This window comes from Mus caroli, chromosome 11, assembly GCF_900094665.2.
Source record: "Mus caroli chromosome 11, CAROLI_EIJ_v1.1, whole genome shotgun sequence".
Taxonomy (NCBI): domain Eukaryota; kingdom Metazoa; phylum Chordata; class Mammalia; order Rodentia; family Muridae; genus Mus; species Mus caroli.
Genome location: NC_034580.1, coordinates 25054659 through 25069025, shown reverse-complemented (window position 1 = coordinate 25069025; position 14367 = coordinate 25054659). Strand labels below are relative to the sequence as shown.

General features: G+C 36.5%; 1 protein-coding gene across 5 annotated transcripts in view; it reads right to left on the bottom strand.

The window, feature by feature from the left end:
- The window catches only part of Ccdc88a (coiled-coil domain containing 88A), a 137153-nt gene that overhangs the window by 79630 nt on the left and 43156 nt on the right, over positions 1-14367 (bottom strand). For all 5 annotated transcript variants that reach the window (XM_021176112.2, XM_021176113.2, XM_021176110.2 and 2 more), the window contains exons 4-7: positions 8697-8766; positions 6485-6543; positions 2095-2178; positions 1259-1399 (exon numbers count right to left, since the gene is read on the bottom strand). In XM_021176112.2, the coding sequence (XP_021031771.1) occupies positions 1259-1399; positions 2095-2178; positions 6485-6543; positions 8697-8766 (354 nt within the window). The remainder of the gene's footprint in view (positions 1-1258; positions 1400-2094; positions 2179-6484; positions 6544-8696; positions 8767-14367) is intronic.

Genomic DNA, 14367 nt, shown 5'->3' with positions numbered 1-14367 from the left:
GCTAAAACCATCCAGTGGAAAAAAGACAGCATTTTCAACAAATGGTGCTGGCACAACTGGCTGTTATCATGTAGAAGATTGCGAATTGATCCATTTCTCTCTCCTTGTACTAAGGTCAAATCTAAGTGGATTAAGGAACTCCATGTAAAATAATTTTAAAGAACAAGAACAAAAGAGTTGTTTGTGCAAGACTCCCTAACTGCCTGTCACTTCCCCCACTAACTTGAGATCAGATAGGCCAAACCAAGAAATTTAGCAAATTCTGTGCTTCAAGGCAATGGTTTTTCTACTTACATCAACTATATATTCAGTTTTACACTTCTACACTATTGCCAAAGTAGTAGGGGTGACTTGAAAAACACACAGAAACAAAATAAGAATACTACTAATTTAAAAAGAAAAAGAGAAAAGAACTAAAAATGATTTGTTTATTCTAAAAATCTAGTTCTTTTAGTTCCTTTTAAATTTCTGCCCCACCTCCCACTAACAGCAACAAAAGAAAGACATTATAGTAAGTATACCATGTAGGTTTCATATCTGCAAGTTAAATGAAGTGTCGACAGAAAATAATAAGGGTGAAAAAATCCCGATGTTTGCACTGCACAGACTTTTTCTTGTCACCACTTCCTAGGTAATACAACATAACAACTAACTGTGTATTATTTACATACTATTCATTATTATAGGTAAATAAACATATATAAGCTATTTGAAGGCTTATATGGAAACACTGTACCATTTTTTTAAAGAGACTTTGAGTATTCAGTTTTAGTATCTTTTTTTTTTTTCTTTAAGAAAAGCTTTTTGAGACAGGGTTTCTCTGCGTACCCATGGCTGTCCTGGAGCTCACTTTTTAGATCAGGCTGGTCTCTCAGATCTGCCTTCCTGGGTTTCCCAAGGGCTGGGATTGATTTCAGTATGTCTAGAAGGTTCTAGGTCCTAGAACCAGTATGCTCTACAGATACCAAAGGAAGATTATAGTTTATTACCTCTTCCAAAGAAACAGGATATCAATTCTAGAAACCTATCTTTTTTTGTTTATTTGGGAAGGGTTGTTTGTTTTTTGAGACAGTATTTCTCTGTGCAGCCCTGGTTGTTTTGAAACTTGCTCTGTAGACTAGGTTGGCCTTGAACTCACAGAGAAACACCTGCCTCTCCCTCCTGAGTGCTGGAATTAAAGGCATGTGCCACCACCACCACCTAATTTTTCTTTTTTTTTAAAGAAAGCAAAGTTTTATGATAAAATAAATTTACTAACCTCTGAATGTTCATCTCTCTCATCTATCAGCCTTCTTAGATGTGACACCATATTCTTTAAGAGTGGTTCTATGTCTTCCTGAGACATATCTGTCACTTCCATCCATTGCAGATCAAACACATTTTCTTGATTATGAGTTACCTTTACAGAGGCAAGAAAAATAATCAAAGAAGGGTTAATGCTTATTGATTTAATTTTAGAACAAAATTAACTACAAAGGCAGACAGAAGGAGTTTTGAAATTAATGATGACACCCTAAACATTTTAACTAAATTTAAATAAATTCTCACCTGGACTCTTAAGTTAACTAAGAAAAGGATGATAAAGTAAATACATTCCTCTGAGAATACTTAAAATAATACCAATTTTCACAATTTTAAAATAAATTTTAATAAATTACATTATCATCAATAATTTGACATAGTACATTATGACTCAGATATTTATATAACTATTTTTAAAATCAATGTACTTGTGTAATCCAAATAACAGCTCAATAAAAATGATCTTCATTTAAGAAAAAAAAGCACAAAAAGACTAAGCCTATTATCTTACCCCTATCATTCATTCTGTGCTACCTAATAAAGACAAAAATTGCACTCCAAGATTATCATTTCCTCATAGACAATAGTGAGAGTAAATGTGTAGTAAGCACTGTGTCATAATAAAATTCACTTATAAAATCATCTATCTCTAAAGAGAAGATATAAATATAAAAGGTTAATTTATATTTGATCTTTAATTGTTCTTGTTTATCCTGTAACTAAGTATTTGGGGAGATAATATTAGAAAACACACCATAAACTTCATAAAAATTAATATATATAAGTGGTTACCTCTTGAATGTGTGCAGCAACTGCTGCTTTCGTATCAAAATCTAGACCTTGAATTTTTTCAATAAATTCTTCCTTTTTCTGACACTGAAATGAGGAGTAGGAGGAGAGACCATTCAGACTCTGTATTGTCCTTAAAATGTATATAAAAATAAAAACGCAGCAAGCATTATATTTGAACAGCACACTGAGGGATTTGTTCTCCATTTAGATAACCTTTCAAATATACTTACCTAATGAAGATGCAATATTTTGAAACATTTAAGAGCCATGGACTGAAATCTACACTATTTTATGCTAGAAAGTTCTAAAGTAGGAACATATTATACAACACATCTGAGGTCAGGATATTATTATGCTAACTTTACAAACAGAGAAGTAAAGAATCAAGAACTTGTTTCAGAGGGAACAAATTACTTGCCAAAACCCACAGTGAGTCAGTGGCAGAATTCGGAATACTGCCAAAATGCTCAGTCAGTCCCCAACTGTCACCAAACAACACTGCCTTTCTTCTTGAGGAAAAGAAACTAGGCGATTTTTACTTCAAGCTTATAATTTATTCTCTCATATTCATCCTATTAATCTTAATTAAAGAAACTAACTTTGATGACCCAGTTCAACATTTGTAAGGTAATACAATAAATATTTGGTTTGTTTCTACTGTAACAAAGTAACCAAAAGCAAAATTTAATCCTGTATATAAATATACATGTAACCAAATAGTCATTTCTTATTGTTAATTTTTTAAAAGTTTTATTTTAGTTAGAAACATAAAATATGAACCATATCTTTTCCCAATAAGGATTAAATAACAACACACATCTTCATCTCTGCCTGTCTACATCTCTTACATTGCAATATAGCTGCTAATCCAACTTATTTTGTATGCACTAAATGAGAGGTGCATACAAAATAGACAGCGCTGCCTTGTGCATCTCCTGGGCCAAGTACAGAGCCAGAAAAGACAATAAGCCCTCAAAAAGAAAAACTGGTTCTTTTGATCATTAAGAAACTTAACAAAGCTCTGATTCAAGTTATGTTTCTAATGCTCTACTGTTGTCATTATACAATCATCTGAACACAATCCATACTTCATCTAGAGTTCTATGTTCAGTGAAAACTAAACTATTGCTGATATACAAATCTTTACAAATAAATTACCAGAAGAGCACAATTTCTAATTATGAGTAGAAATTTAAGAGTTTTGGAGGGAATGGAATTGGGATCAACATGCTTAAAAACACTAGTCTTTTTCAGGCTCGGGAATATTAAACAGGTCTTGTAAGAACAATTGTGGATTAATTTTCTAATTGTATACTTACAGCATGTATAAAGCAGCTTTACAGGGACAGCAATCCCAACCTTTCAACGTTTCTGTATTTACTGACTTAGGAAGAGTTTTTAGCCAATCAGAACATAAAATAGCAGGATTATTATGAAATTTAATAATTAAGATTCATTCAGAGTACCCTAATACAACTGTCTTATGGTTTTCTGTAATGGTTTAAAAAAGAAATATACATTCCATCTTATAAGCCTTACAAATCACTGTTTCTTCAGTAGCACCACCTTGAGATACCATTTATAGTTACTCTGTTACACTGATTATTATAACATCCACAAACTAAGATATTTTTGATAGTTTTTTAACTAGATATTTTCTTTATTTACATTTCAAATGTCATTCTCTTTCCCGATTCCTCCCCACTCCCCTCCCTCCTCCCCCTGGTCACCAACCCACCCGCACCCATTTCCTGGCCCTGGCATTCCCCTACACTGGGGCCTCAAACCTTCACAGGACCAAGGGCCTCCCCTCCCATTGATGACTGACTAGGCCATCCTCTGCTACATATGCAGCTAGAGCCATGAGTCTCACCATGTGTACTCTCTGATTGGTGGTTTAGTCCCTGGGAGCTCTGGGGGTACTGGTTAGTTCATATTGATGTTCCTCCTATGGAGCTGCAAACTCCTTGAGCTCCTTGGGTACTTTCTCTAGCTCGAACTAAGGCATTAAATACAAATGCAGTATATAGTAGCTATAAATGAGTAAGGAAAGTGTTTTTAATCAAAGACCTGATAACCAAATTAGAATAGCAACAATAAAAAAAACCACATATGTTTAAATATTTAATTGGTTGTTAAATAAACAATCATGTACAACATATTATAGAAATGTAATGACTTAATTTATATATGAATAGTGCCCCCATGGTGGCTACTAGAAGCTAGAAAGGATATTAAGAAGAGAAAGATGATGGGTTAGAGTAGAAATAGATTAGAACAGGGGACTACTAATTGATACTATTACACAGATAAATGGATAGGGTGTAATGTCATATATAGTACAGAAGGATTTTGTATGTCCTTAAAACAAAACAAAACAAAACAAAATAAATGTCTTGAGGTAGTAGGTATACCAATAATCGTGACCTGATTATTATCTGTCATATATATGTTTATATTGATTATTATCTGTCATATATATGTTTATACTGAATACATGTATACACAGTCATATTGATCCATATACATGTTTAAAAGTGTATGTAAATTAAATATTATATCTCTGAAGCAGTCAGGAAGCCAACAAATTCTAGAATATAAAATTATGTTAATAAATGTGAAATATTACTAGTGAATTCATTTGTTTAAAAAAATCTCATTTCATAGGGTAGATCTGTAGCTCAATTGGTAAAGTGCTTGCCTAGCATACATGAACACAAAGGTCTAATTCCAGGCACCGTATACATTGGGAGTGGTGGTGCACACCTGCAATCCCAGCACTGGAAGGTGGAAGTACATGAATCAAAAGTTGAAGGTCAACCAGAGCTACATAATAAAGCAAAACAAAAATAAAAACAAACGAGCAACAACAACAACAACAAACAAAAGCAAAAAAAAAAATACCCTAAAACAAAACCCAAAATACTTCATTCTATGAAGAATTGTACATTGAAATAATTCATTGTTTAAAAAAGTAGTGGGCTTCAGAGACACTTCAATGGATAAAGTGCTTTTGCCATGAAAATGTGATAATCTGCTATAGTGTGTATGTATTTGCAATCCCAGTGCTCTTACAGATTTTGGTGGCAGAGACAGGAGAACTCCCAGAAACTTAAATAAATAAACAAATAAGCAAATAAACAAATAAACAAATGCATGCTATTAAAGGCACAGGCAACCTAGAGACACTGTCTCAACAAGGCTGTTCTTTAACTTCCATAAGGGTGTCATGGCATTTCCACGTATGTATACACACACACACACACACACACATTGTTTTTTAAATTGATTAAATGGAAGATCTAGTATAGTAAATTTGAAAGTCAGGTTAGTGTTCTTTAGCCTACTAGAAAAATGAACTAAATCTACAGTGACTATTTCAATTTGTTGAAGAGAGTCCCCCACTGTAATTATTAAAGCAGCACACTAAACTCACAATTATCCAATTTGTTAAATAACTTAAATATCTACTCAAATGCTAATACTTTTTGAGAAAAAGATTGTAAGAAAAAACTACATAAAATACAACACATGGAAAACTATGCATTCAACTAACCTTGGCTATCATTATTGATATGGACATCTATAAAGGAGCAATAGGGCTGAGGGAGAGTCTGTTAGGAAAGTGCTTGCTGAATATGCATAAGGATGGGTTCAGATCCCTAGCACCTGAACAAAAGCTGGGTGCATTGGACCTGTAATTCCAGTGCTGGGAGGCAGAGACAGGAGGATTGCTGGGACTTGCTGAATCAGGGAGTTCCAGGTTCTCAAGGAATCAGGTAAGTGAAGGAGACACCTAATACTAACATGTGGCCCTCGTAGACGTACATGGACATACGTTCCCAGTTGTGGACATACACAAACATTACATACAAAAACACTTCCCACAAATTCTCTACGGCTTATTTATTTTTATGTGAGGGTTCAAAATTCACCTGTATGTATTTCTGTGCACCAGAGGTGTGCCTGATGCCCACAGGCTAGAAGAGGTTGTTATGGTCCCTGAGAATGAGTACCAGTGGGTGCTAGGAATCAAATGTAGGTCCTTCCGGAAGAGCAGTCCGTGCTCTTAACTTACAGCTCCAGCCCCAAACCCTTTCTCCCTGCTAATCCTACCTTCCCTAAAGCATAAACCAGAAGAAATGTATGGAAGATGTCTCAAAAGAAGCATAAAGATCTGAGTCATTAGAAGCCTCTAAATAGGAAAAAAAAATAACTAAAGCATTTAAAATACATTAATACTATAATTGATTTTTTGAAATAAAAGAAATCTTCAATATAATTTCTTTATAAGGTGATAGTTAAGATTACCTAATCTTTCAGAAAACTAGAGCATCTAGAACAGTTTAAAAGAATGAAAATATGAAGAAATATTTTAACTTTAACTTACCTGAACTGCACAACCAAGTAAGAGCAAAAGCAACTTTTTAACTTCTTCTGTACCTTGTTCTGAAATAAAAACACTAGTAAGTACAGCATTTAGCCTTGTTTACAATTCTTTCAAACACTGGAACAATCAATCCTATAGAAAATGTTCAACACTACTTGACGAAAAGATGAATTTTGTAAACAAATGGTGGAACTCACATATGTGGCTTATGTGTGCACAAAGTGATGACATGACAAGGATATTCCTTCTAAAGAGTTAACAGTACACATAAGTAAGTTTACGCTAAGTATGCTAACTGCATCTATTTCTTTCCTATAGATTGTATTATACCAGCCTTTTACATTATGCTGATAGAAGGACCTGCCAGAATGGCTGCTAATGAAACGGTTCCTCTTTATTGTTTTCTTATTAAAATACAAACATTAGGGGTCATCTACCTATATAATTTAAATATGTTTCTCACTGTACAGGTTCTTAAGGATCAGAACCTTAAATGCCTATCACAGTAAGTTTAATTGGGTGTAGTAGTTCACACCAATAATTCCAGCATTTAAGAGACTAAAATAGGAGAACTACTATATGAGCTAGCCTGGACTACATAGCGAGTTCCAGGCTAGATTGGGGTTACAGAGTAAGATCCTATTTCACAATAATAAATTTTAATAGAGAAATATATGTAAAAAACTGAATAAAAAGTTATCAGTCCAGAACAGAACTGTAGAACAACACTAGTCAACAGCATTCAATTAAGATTGCCTTAAATATTCAGTTGAACTTATCATAAACATGTAATATTCAGAATGATTTCTCAATATCAGGTTAATGTACCTGTGATGAATTTTAAATTTTTATATTAGAGACTTCCTTTTACTTCCCATTAAACCATTTTTCCAGACTACAAAGCAATTTTAATAGTCATTACATGAAAGTACACAGAGGCTTCTGTCTTAACTCTGGTTAGACATTGCTATCCTTCCCTCAGTTCTGCAGTCAATCACTCCCATCACTCTAGATACATCTGACATCTGTTGGTCTTACTTGATCTAGTCACCACAGTTTGTAACCCTAACCCATGTCTTAGTATTTGGTACATGTCTTTGCCATATGAATTAAATGATCTCACAGTAATCTTTGGAACTTTCACCAAACCACAAGAACCTCTAGCACATGAACCATGCCTACTCTCTGACTTGGTAGTTACTTACTATTTAGATACAGAATCAGAAATAATCATATTTTATATGCTAATCTTTCTTTTTACTTATACAACCAAATATCCTAGAGTATCTCTAAAGATTATTTAAGTTAGTGAATTCCTAACTGAGTTCACTATTAATACATTTAATTGTTAGTTTCCTCTACAACAACTACTGCTTACATCTTACATTTTATTTGGATTTTCTTTTTGTTTCAATTAGGCTAAGGCTCAGGTTATAGAAGATATATTCAATTTAAATATCATGTAAACCACAAGGATTAAGTTCTTTGCTTAAATGTTTTATAGCTGCTAGTTACTCAATTGTTCACATTTTAAATTCTAGGGCTAGGGTTATAGTGAATGTTTGGTGTAGGTGAGGTCCTAGGATCAAGTTCCATAAATGGCAAAATACAAAGTAAAATAGAGTTCTAGTAAAAGAGTAACAACTTTTTAATATAATAATTTAAATAAATGAAGTGTCAACTCATCTTTTCACTAAGATATAGATTAATATAAACTAATGTTCATCAGTAAAACTTCCAACTTAACAGTTGGAGGACTGCTCAATAATACAGGAGTTTGGCTAGTAGTTATCAGGTCCAAGATTCATTACATATGATTACAAAATGAACTAGCAAACAAACAAGGAAACAACTACATAGTGCCAACAATTTTGGCAATAGTAAGCAGGCATGTAAATATGAAGCTTGGTTGTTTCAACATCATTCCTTTTCTAACACCACTGCTTAGAATGAGATCATAAAATCAACCATCACCAAAAAGTATCATTTGGATATAGTAGAAAAAGTTTAGTGTTGAGTGTGTACATCTCACCAACAACTGAAAAACTGTAAGCTTCTTTTCTCTCTACAAACAGGGATATCATCCTCAACTTTTCAATTGAGGTTGTGGAAAACCTGAGAACTGAGATAAACAATTAAGGCCCTGGTAAACAAGACAAGTGTTATGCAAACATAAGGCATTATTATCACATCATACAGACTTAAAACTTACCAGAAAAGGGATTTTTGCCAATGATTAGGATATTTGGCAATGGCATCATAATCAACTGCTGCAAAGTCTCCTGTAAAATGATATTCAGAAGTCAGTAACTGCATGGTCGATGCTGACTGTGTAACCACTCACCACATCATAACTTAGGATTGCACACTCTTCTGTGGGTGTGCTATATTAGAAATAAATGTACAGAGGTCTCTTTTGCACATTTAATAAATTAAATTTCTAAGTTATAACGGACTTAAAAGATCAAGCATGATGGATCACATCTGTAACCTTGACATTTGTTAAGCTTAGAAAGGATTTTTTGTTTGTTTGTTTTTTGTTTTTTTAAGAAGTTTTGAGATCAGCCTGGGTTAAATATTGAGTGTGAGATAGCTCAGTTATGGAGTGAAACCCTATCTCTCTATATAAGTAAATAACTTAAAAGGAAAAAAAGCCTTTCTATTTATTTTGAGTTTTAGATATTTTTGCATTGAAGCAAATTGAATACTATCATAGTAAGTTTTAAAAAGGATTTTAAAACAGTCACTATTTTGTTTATATCATACTTCATAAAAATAACCTACATCTGAATAAATAACTTTTAAATTCACCCTGATAAAGAAAGATAGGGAAAAGTTTTGTCTTACAGACTTTAACATGAGTCAATATTGATGAACCAGAAACATTATTCTACTAACTTGCCACGTGACATTCTGTGTCAACTCCTATCCAATTTTATTCTCAGTAATTCACCCCTTCCATTCTACTGTTTCCCAATTCTCCCAAGTCATTCTTCCCATAATGAAAAGACAGCTTCATATCCTCTTATCACCACAAATCAGTGACCTTCTTGACCTTTACACCACGAGTCCAGTTACATTTCAAGTTATAGAACTAACAAATGTAGTATCATGTAAAATGTCCTTAACATAGAATGTGAATGTTTAATGTAGTGTCTCCTGCTACAGTGGAATCTGAATTCCTACCCTTAAGTTTATAAAAACTTTCGTTGAAGAGGATAGAAAGTGAAACAAAAGTACAAAATCATTAAATCAAAGACTATATCTTGAAATATGAAAATTTAGTTCTTAATTTTAAGTTAACTTTGATAATAATAATAATATGAAACAATAAGCTAGTTGCTGTGATGGTAGCACATGCCTGCAATCCCAAAACTTGAGGTCAGAGGACTGCTGTAAAAGTTGAAGGCCAACGTGGCCTATTCAAAAGGGTTCCAAGTTTAGTGGTATATACCTTTAACCCAGCAGTCAGCAGAGGCAGGCAGAGCTCTGAGTTCTGTAGACTACATGGTCTATATAGTGAGTTTCAGGAGTCAATGTTAGATCCGTCCACCCATCCATCTATCCATCCATCCATCTATCTGGGAGGTAAAAAGCTTAAAAATTTACTGCCATGAATAAAGCTTTATTACATTATTACCAGGCCCCTAGAATTTCACCTAGCTCTAAAGATAATCATGTCAAAGAAATGAGAACCTGATTAAAGAAGTGGGAACAAGAATATGGAAACGAGGGCTAGAGAAATGGCTCAGTAGTTAAGAGCACTGGCTGTTCTTTCAGAGGTCCTGAATTTAATTCCCAACAACCACAAGGTAGCTCATAACCATCTATCATGGGATGTGATGCCTTCTTCTGGTGTGTATACATACATACATACATACATACATACATACATACATACATACATAGTTTTTCTTTAAGAATATGGGGATGAACACAAAATAAACTTGACTTTACTAAGGATCATAAAACAGGGTAAGGATAAGATGTACACAAACTGATAAGAGATTTAAAACACACCTATAAAATTTATGAAAAAGTAAAAACAGTAATATATTTGAAAGAGAAACTTTTCAGAAAATTGGGGCATTTGTTTGAAAAATACTGACTGCTCATTATTTGTCATTTATTATTCTAAGCAATATACAGCAGCCAGCAGTATTTGCTCTGAGGGATCTTACATTTTAGTAAGAGTAAACAGAAAATAAATGAACAAGTGCTTTAGGTCATGAGGACTAAAGATAAAAGTATATCAGGAGGGGCTGGAGATATGATACAGAGGCTGAGAGAATGTGCTGTTAATTCACAGGATCTGAATTTGGATCCCAACACCACATCAGGTGCCTATCAACTACCTCTAACTATGGCTCCAAGGGTCATCCTATTCTGGCTACACAGACATCTGTACATGCATGGCACACATATACACATAATAAAAATTTAAATGTGAAACAACAAAAAGCAGGTATGAAGAGTATTAAGTATTAGTATAAGTGAGACTGCTGAAAATTTGTGAAGACATGCAAGTACTCAAATATAGAAAATTTGAGCATTTCCAAGGATATTAAAAGCAAAGTTTCACCAAGAAAAAAATTGAGTTCTGGCATGAAGACAGTCAAGATTTAGAGAACTACAAAAATTTGAAAAAGAACTAGAAAGCACTATAGTAATCTAAAAAACACTGTATGTATCTTGAAGAATAAACAAACTGGATTCCTATACCTCTAATTCTTCTGCCTGTATTAAAGAATTTCAGTATGTTACTTAATTTTATAGCTTGACTTTCCATGATATACATATAATCCTCAGTAATAATTTACTTCCTGATGAATGCAGGCAAGTTTGAGAACAGGTGAGAATACATGCAGATGAGACTCATCAAACAGATCCAGCATATCCAATTGGATTTGAGATGATACCTGACCAGAATCCTCAATGGAATTATAATTTTCCCGATGGTACTTTAGCCAGAAATAGTCATAACCTAACTCCTGGCCGGTATCAGTAAATTTTTAAAAAATCCAAGAGGTCATCCAGGATTATCAAGAAAACCCGTTTCAATTTTTAGAGCACCTTACAAAGGTCCTATTCCTTTATACAAATCTAGACCCTGAGAAACCAGAAGGTAAGCAACTCCTGATGACCTACTTCTTTTCTCAGAGCTACCCCGACATTAAAACCGAACTTGGATGTTTGGAGAGGGAACTCCTAACTCCACAGGCAGAAGTCTTGGCACTGGCCTTCAAAATGTACCATTAGAGAGATGAAGGGCCCACAGACAAAAATACCATATGCTGGCAAAGGCTATGTGACCAGCCAGACACTGGCTGGGCTTCCTGGGCTTCTAAGGCTCAGGGACCACCAGGTTCCTGCTACAAATGTAGCCAACAAGGTTATTGGGCAAGGGCTTGCCCTAACCCCCGCAAGCCAAAAGGGCCATGCTGTAGATGCCATCAGGAGGGATACTGGGTTGTCTATTGCCCTCATGCCACTCAGGACAAAGGGACTTCACTCCCAGGTCATCCTTCAGCTGATCTCCTAGGCTTGGCTATGGCCAACTGAAAAGGCTCGAGCTCCTTTGACTCAACTACTTCCATCAACAGCAGAGAGCTCTGGGTAGTCGTCATGGTATCTGGGTGGCTCATCTTCCTCTTGGACACTAGGGCCACCTACTCAGTCCTGATGGGAGTTCTGAGGACCTACTTCTCCTTCTCGTTCCTCTATTATGGGGGTAGGAGGAAAACCTTATCTTCCTCACCAAACCCCACCACTTAGTTGCACTTTTAGGGATGTTTCTCTCACCCATTCCTTTTTAGTAGTGACAATGTGTCCTGTCCCCTTATACTGAGAAGGGATCTTCTAGCTAAGTTGGGAGCCTCTATTTTTTTTGCCCCCTACCATTTGCCTAAACCCAAGCTCACCAGCAGCCCCTCTCCTCCTCCTAGCCAATCAACCTACTAACTCTAACATGTAGTTTCATTTGTCAACTTCTCAAGTAGACCCCAGAATCTTGGATGTCCAGAACCTCTTTGTTACTAAACATTATTCTTCTGTTATCATTCAGTTACTGGATTCTACCAGGTACATCACCCAAGCTTTGGGAAATTGCAGGCTGCTCTCCAGTTGAGCTGAGCTCTGAACCCCGGCGGTGATAATTCACCTTCATGACATGGTAGGCATTCCCTTATGCTCCTGGAACTCTGGCTCCTGCCTAAGTTACCACCTCCCACAGCCCCCACAAGAGAAGCATTAGAAATCACCAAAGGCAATGGCCCAAGCTTCTGACCTTCAGGCTAAACTCCTCCCCAATTACCTAGCAAACAGTAAAGACCATAAAAAGGGCTGCTCAGCCCAGCGGTGCTCTCTCACTCCTTTGTTCTCTTACCTCTCACTTCTCTCACTCCTCTCTCCTTTTTCCTTTTTCTTTGTCTTTTCCTCTCCTCTCTCCTCTCCTCTTTTCTCTCCCTCTTATTCTTTCTCTCTAGCCTTCCCTCCTCTCTTTCTACCTTTTCTCTTTCCCCCTGCCTTTCTATAATAAAGCTCTAAAATCATAGAGTCTCTGCTCATCAAGATCCGCTGCACTCACTCTGGTCAGTATTGGGAACCTCTTCCCTCATCCCTCTCTCCTATAACCCTGGTGGCTTTAGCAAAGTAGCTCCGGGGTTCCCAGGTAGGGCTGCACCTTTGCCAACTCCTGAAGAGTGGGTCAGAGGAATGCCCACCTGGGGCTGAGTGGAAAGTGTATAGCATCCCTCCCACGCCCTGCAGACCAGAGAATGGGTAAAACTCTGGAGGGGCGTGGGTTTTCCCTTCCCCAGGGCACCTCCTGGGCCCTTCCCTTCCCCCTCTTCCCCAGGGCCCCCCTTTCTTTAGTTCCCAACACAAGCTCAATACCCCTTCTCTCTCCAGAGCCTCAGGGGACTTAAGCCTATCATGTCTGATCTCATAAGGAAAAAGAAACTCCTCCCCATTTAACACCCCTACACTAGCAGTTAAGAAACCTAATGGAACCTATCACCCAGTTCAAGATGTCAGGTGCATTAATTCTGCAGTGGTTCCTCTCCATCCTGTTGTGGCTAACCCTTATACACTTCTTTCTACTACCCCCTTGGGGACTTCTCATTTCTCATCCTAGATCTCAAGGATGAGTTCTTCTCTATTCCTCTAGATGCCAAGTCACAGAACATCTTTGCCTTTACCTGGACTGACTCTGACTTCTATTTTTCTATTCAACTTACCTGGACTATTCTACCTCAGGGCCCTGGCTTCTAACTTAACTTTCTCTGTCTCTCCCTACAATCGCCCATTCATTACATAGGTGACATTCTTCTCTGTAGTCCCTCTAGAAATTGGCCAAGATGACACCTTTGCTCTTTTAAATTTCCTGTCCAGTCAAGGCTACAGGGTCTCACCTTCTAAAGTCCAGCTGTCCACCCCTCAGGTCACCTGTTTGGCACAACAATTACCCCAACCCACTAGGCTATGACTTTAGAAAGAATCTCATTCAGTCTCTTAACAGTTGCCTCTGCAAAGGAAGAGATTTTTCATCCCCAGGAATAGCCATTTTTTTATGTTCCTGAGTTCCTTCCTTTTCCCTCCTTTCCCACCCCTTATATAAACAGGCATTAGACCCCACCCATGAACCTCTTTTCAAACCTGCTACCAAGCTTTTTCAAAGGCTCCAACAGGCTCTCCTTATGATCCTGACCTGACTTGTCCTTTTTCCCTCTACATAACCGAAAAAGAGGGATTTGCCTTTGGAGTCCTAGGTCACCAACTGGGACAGACCCTCTTTGGCACCTGTACCATACCTGTCAAAAAATACTAGATCTCTCTTCCGGCCGGACCAGCACCGGGGTAGCTAGAGCGCAGGGTCGGCTGAC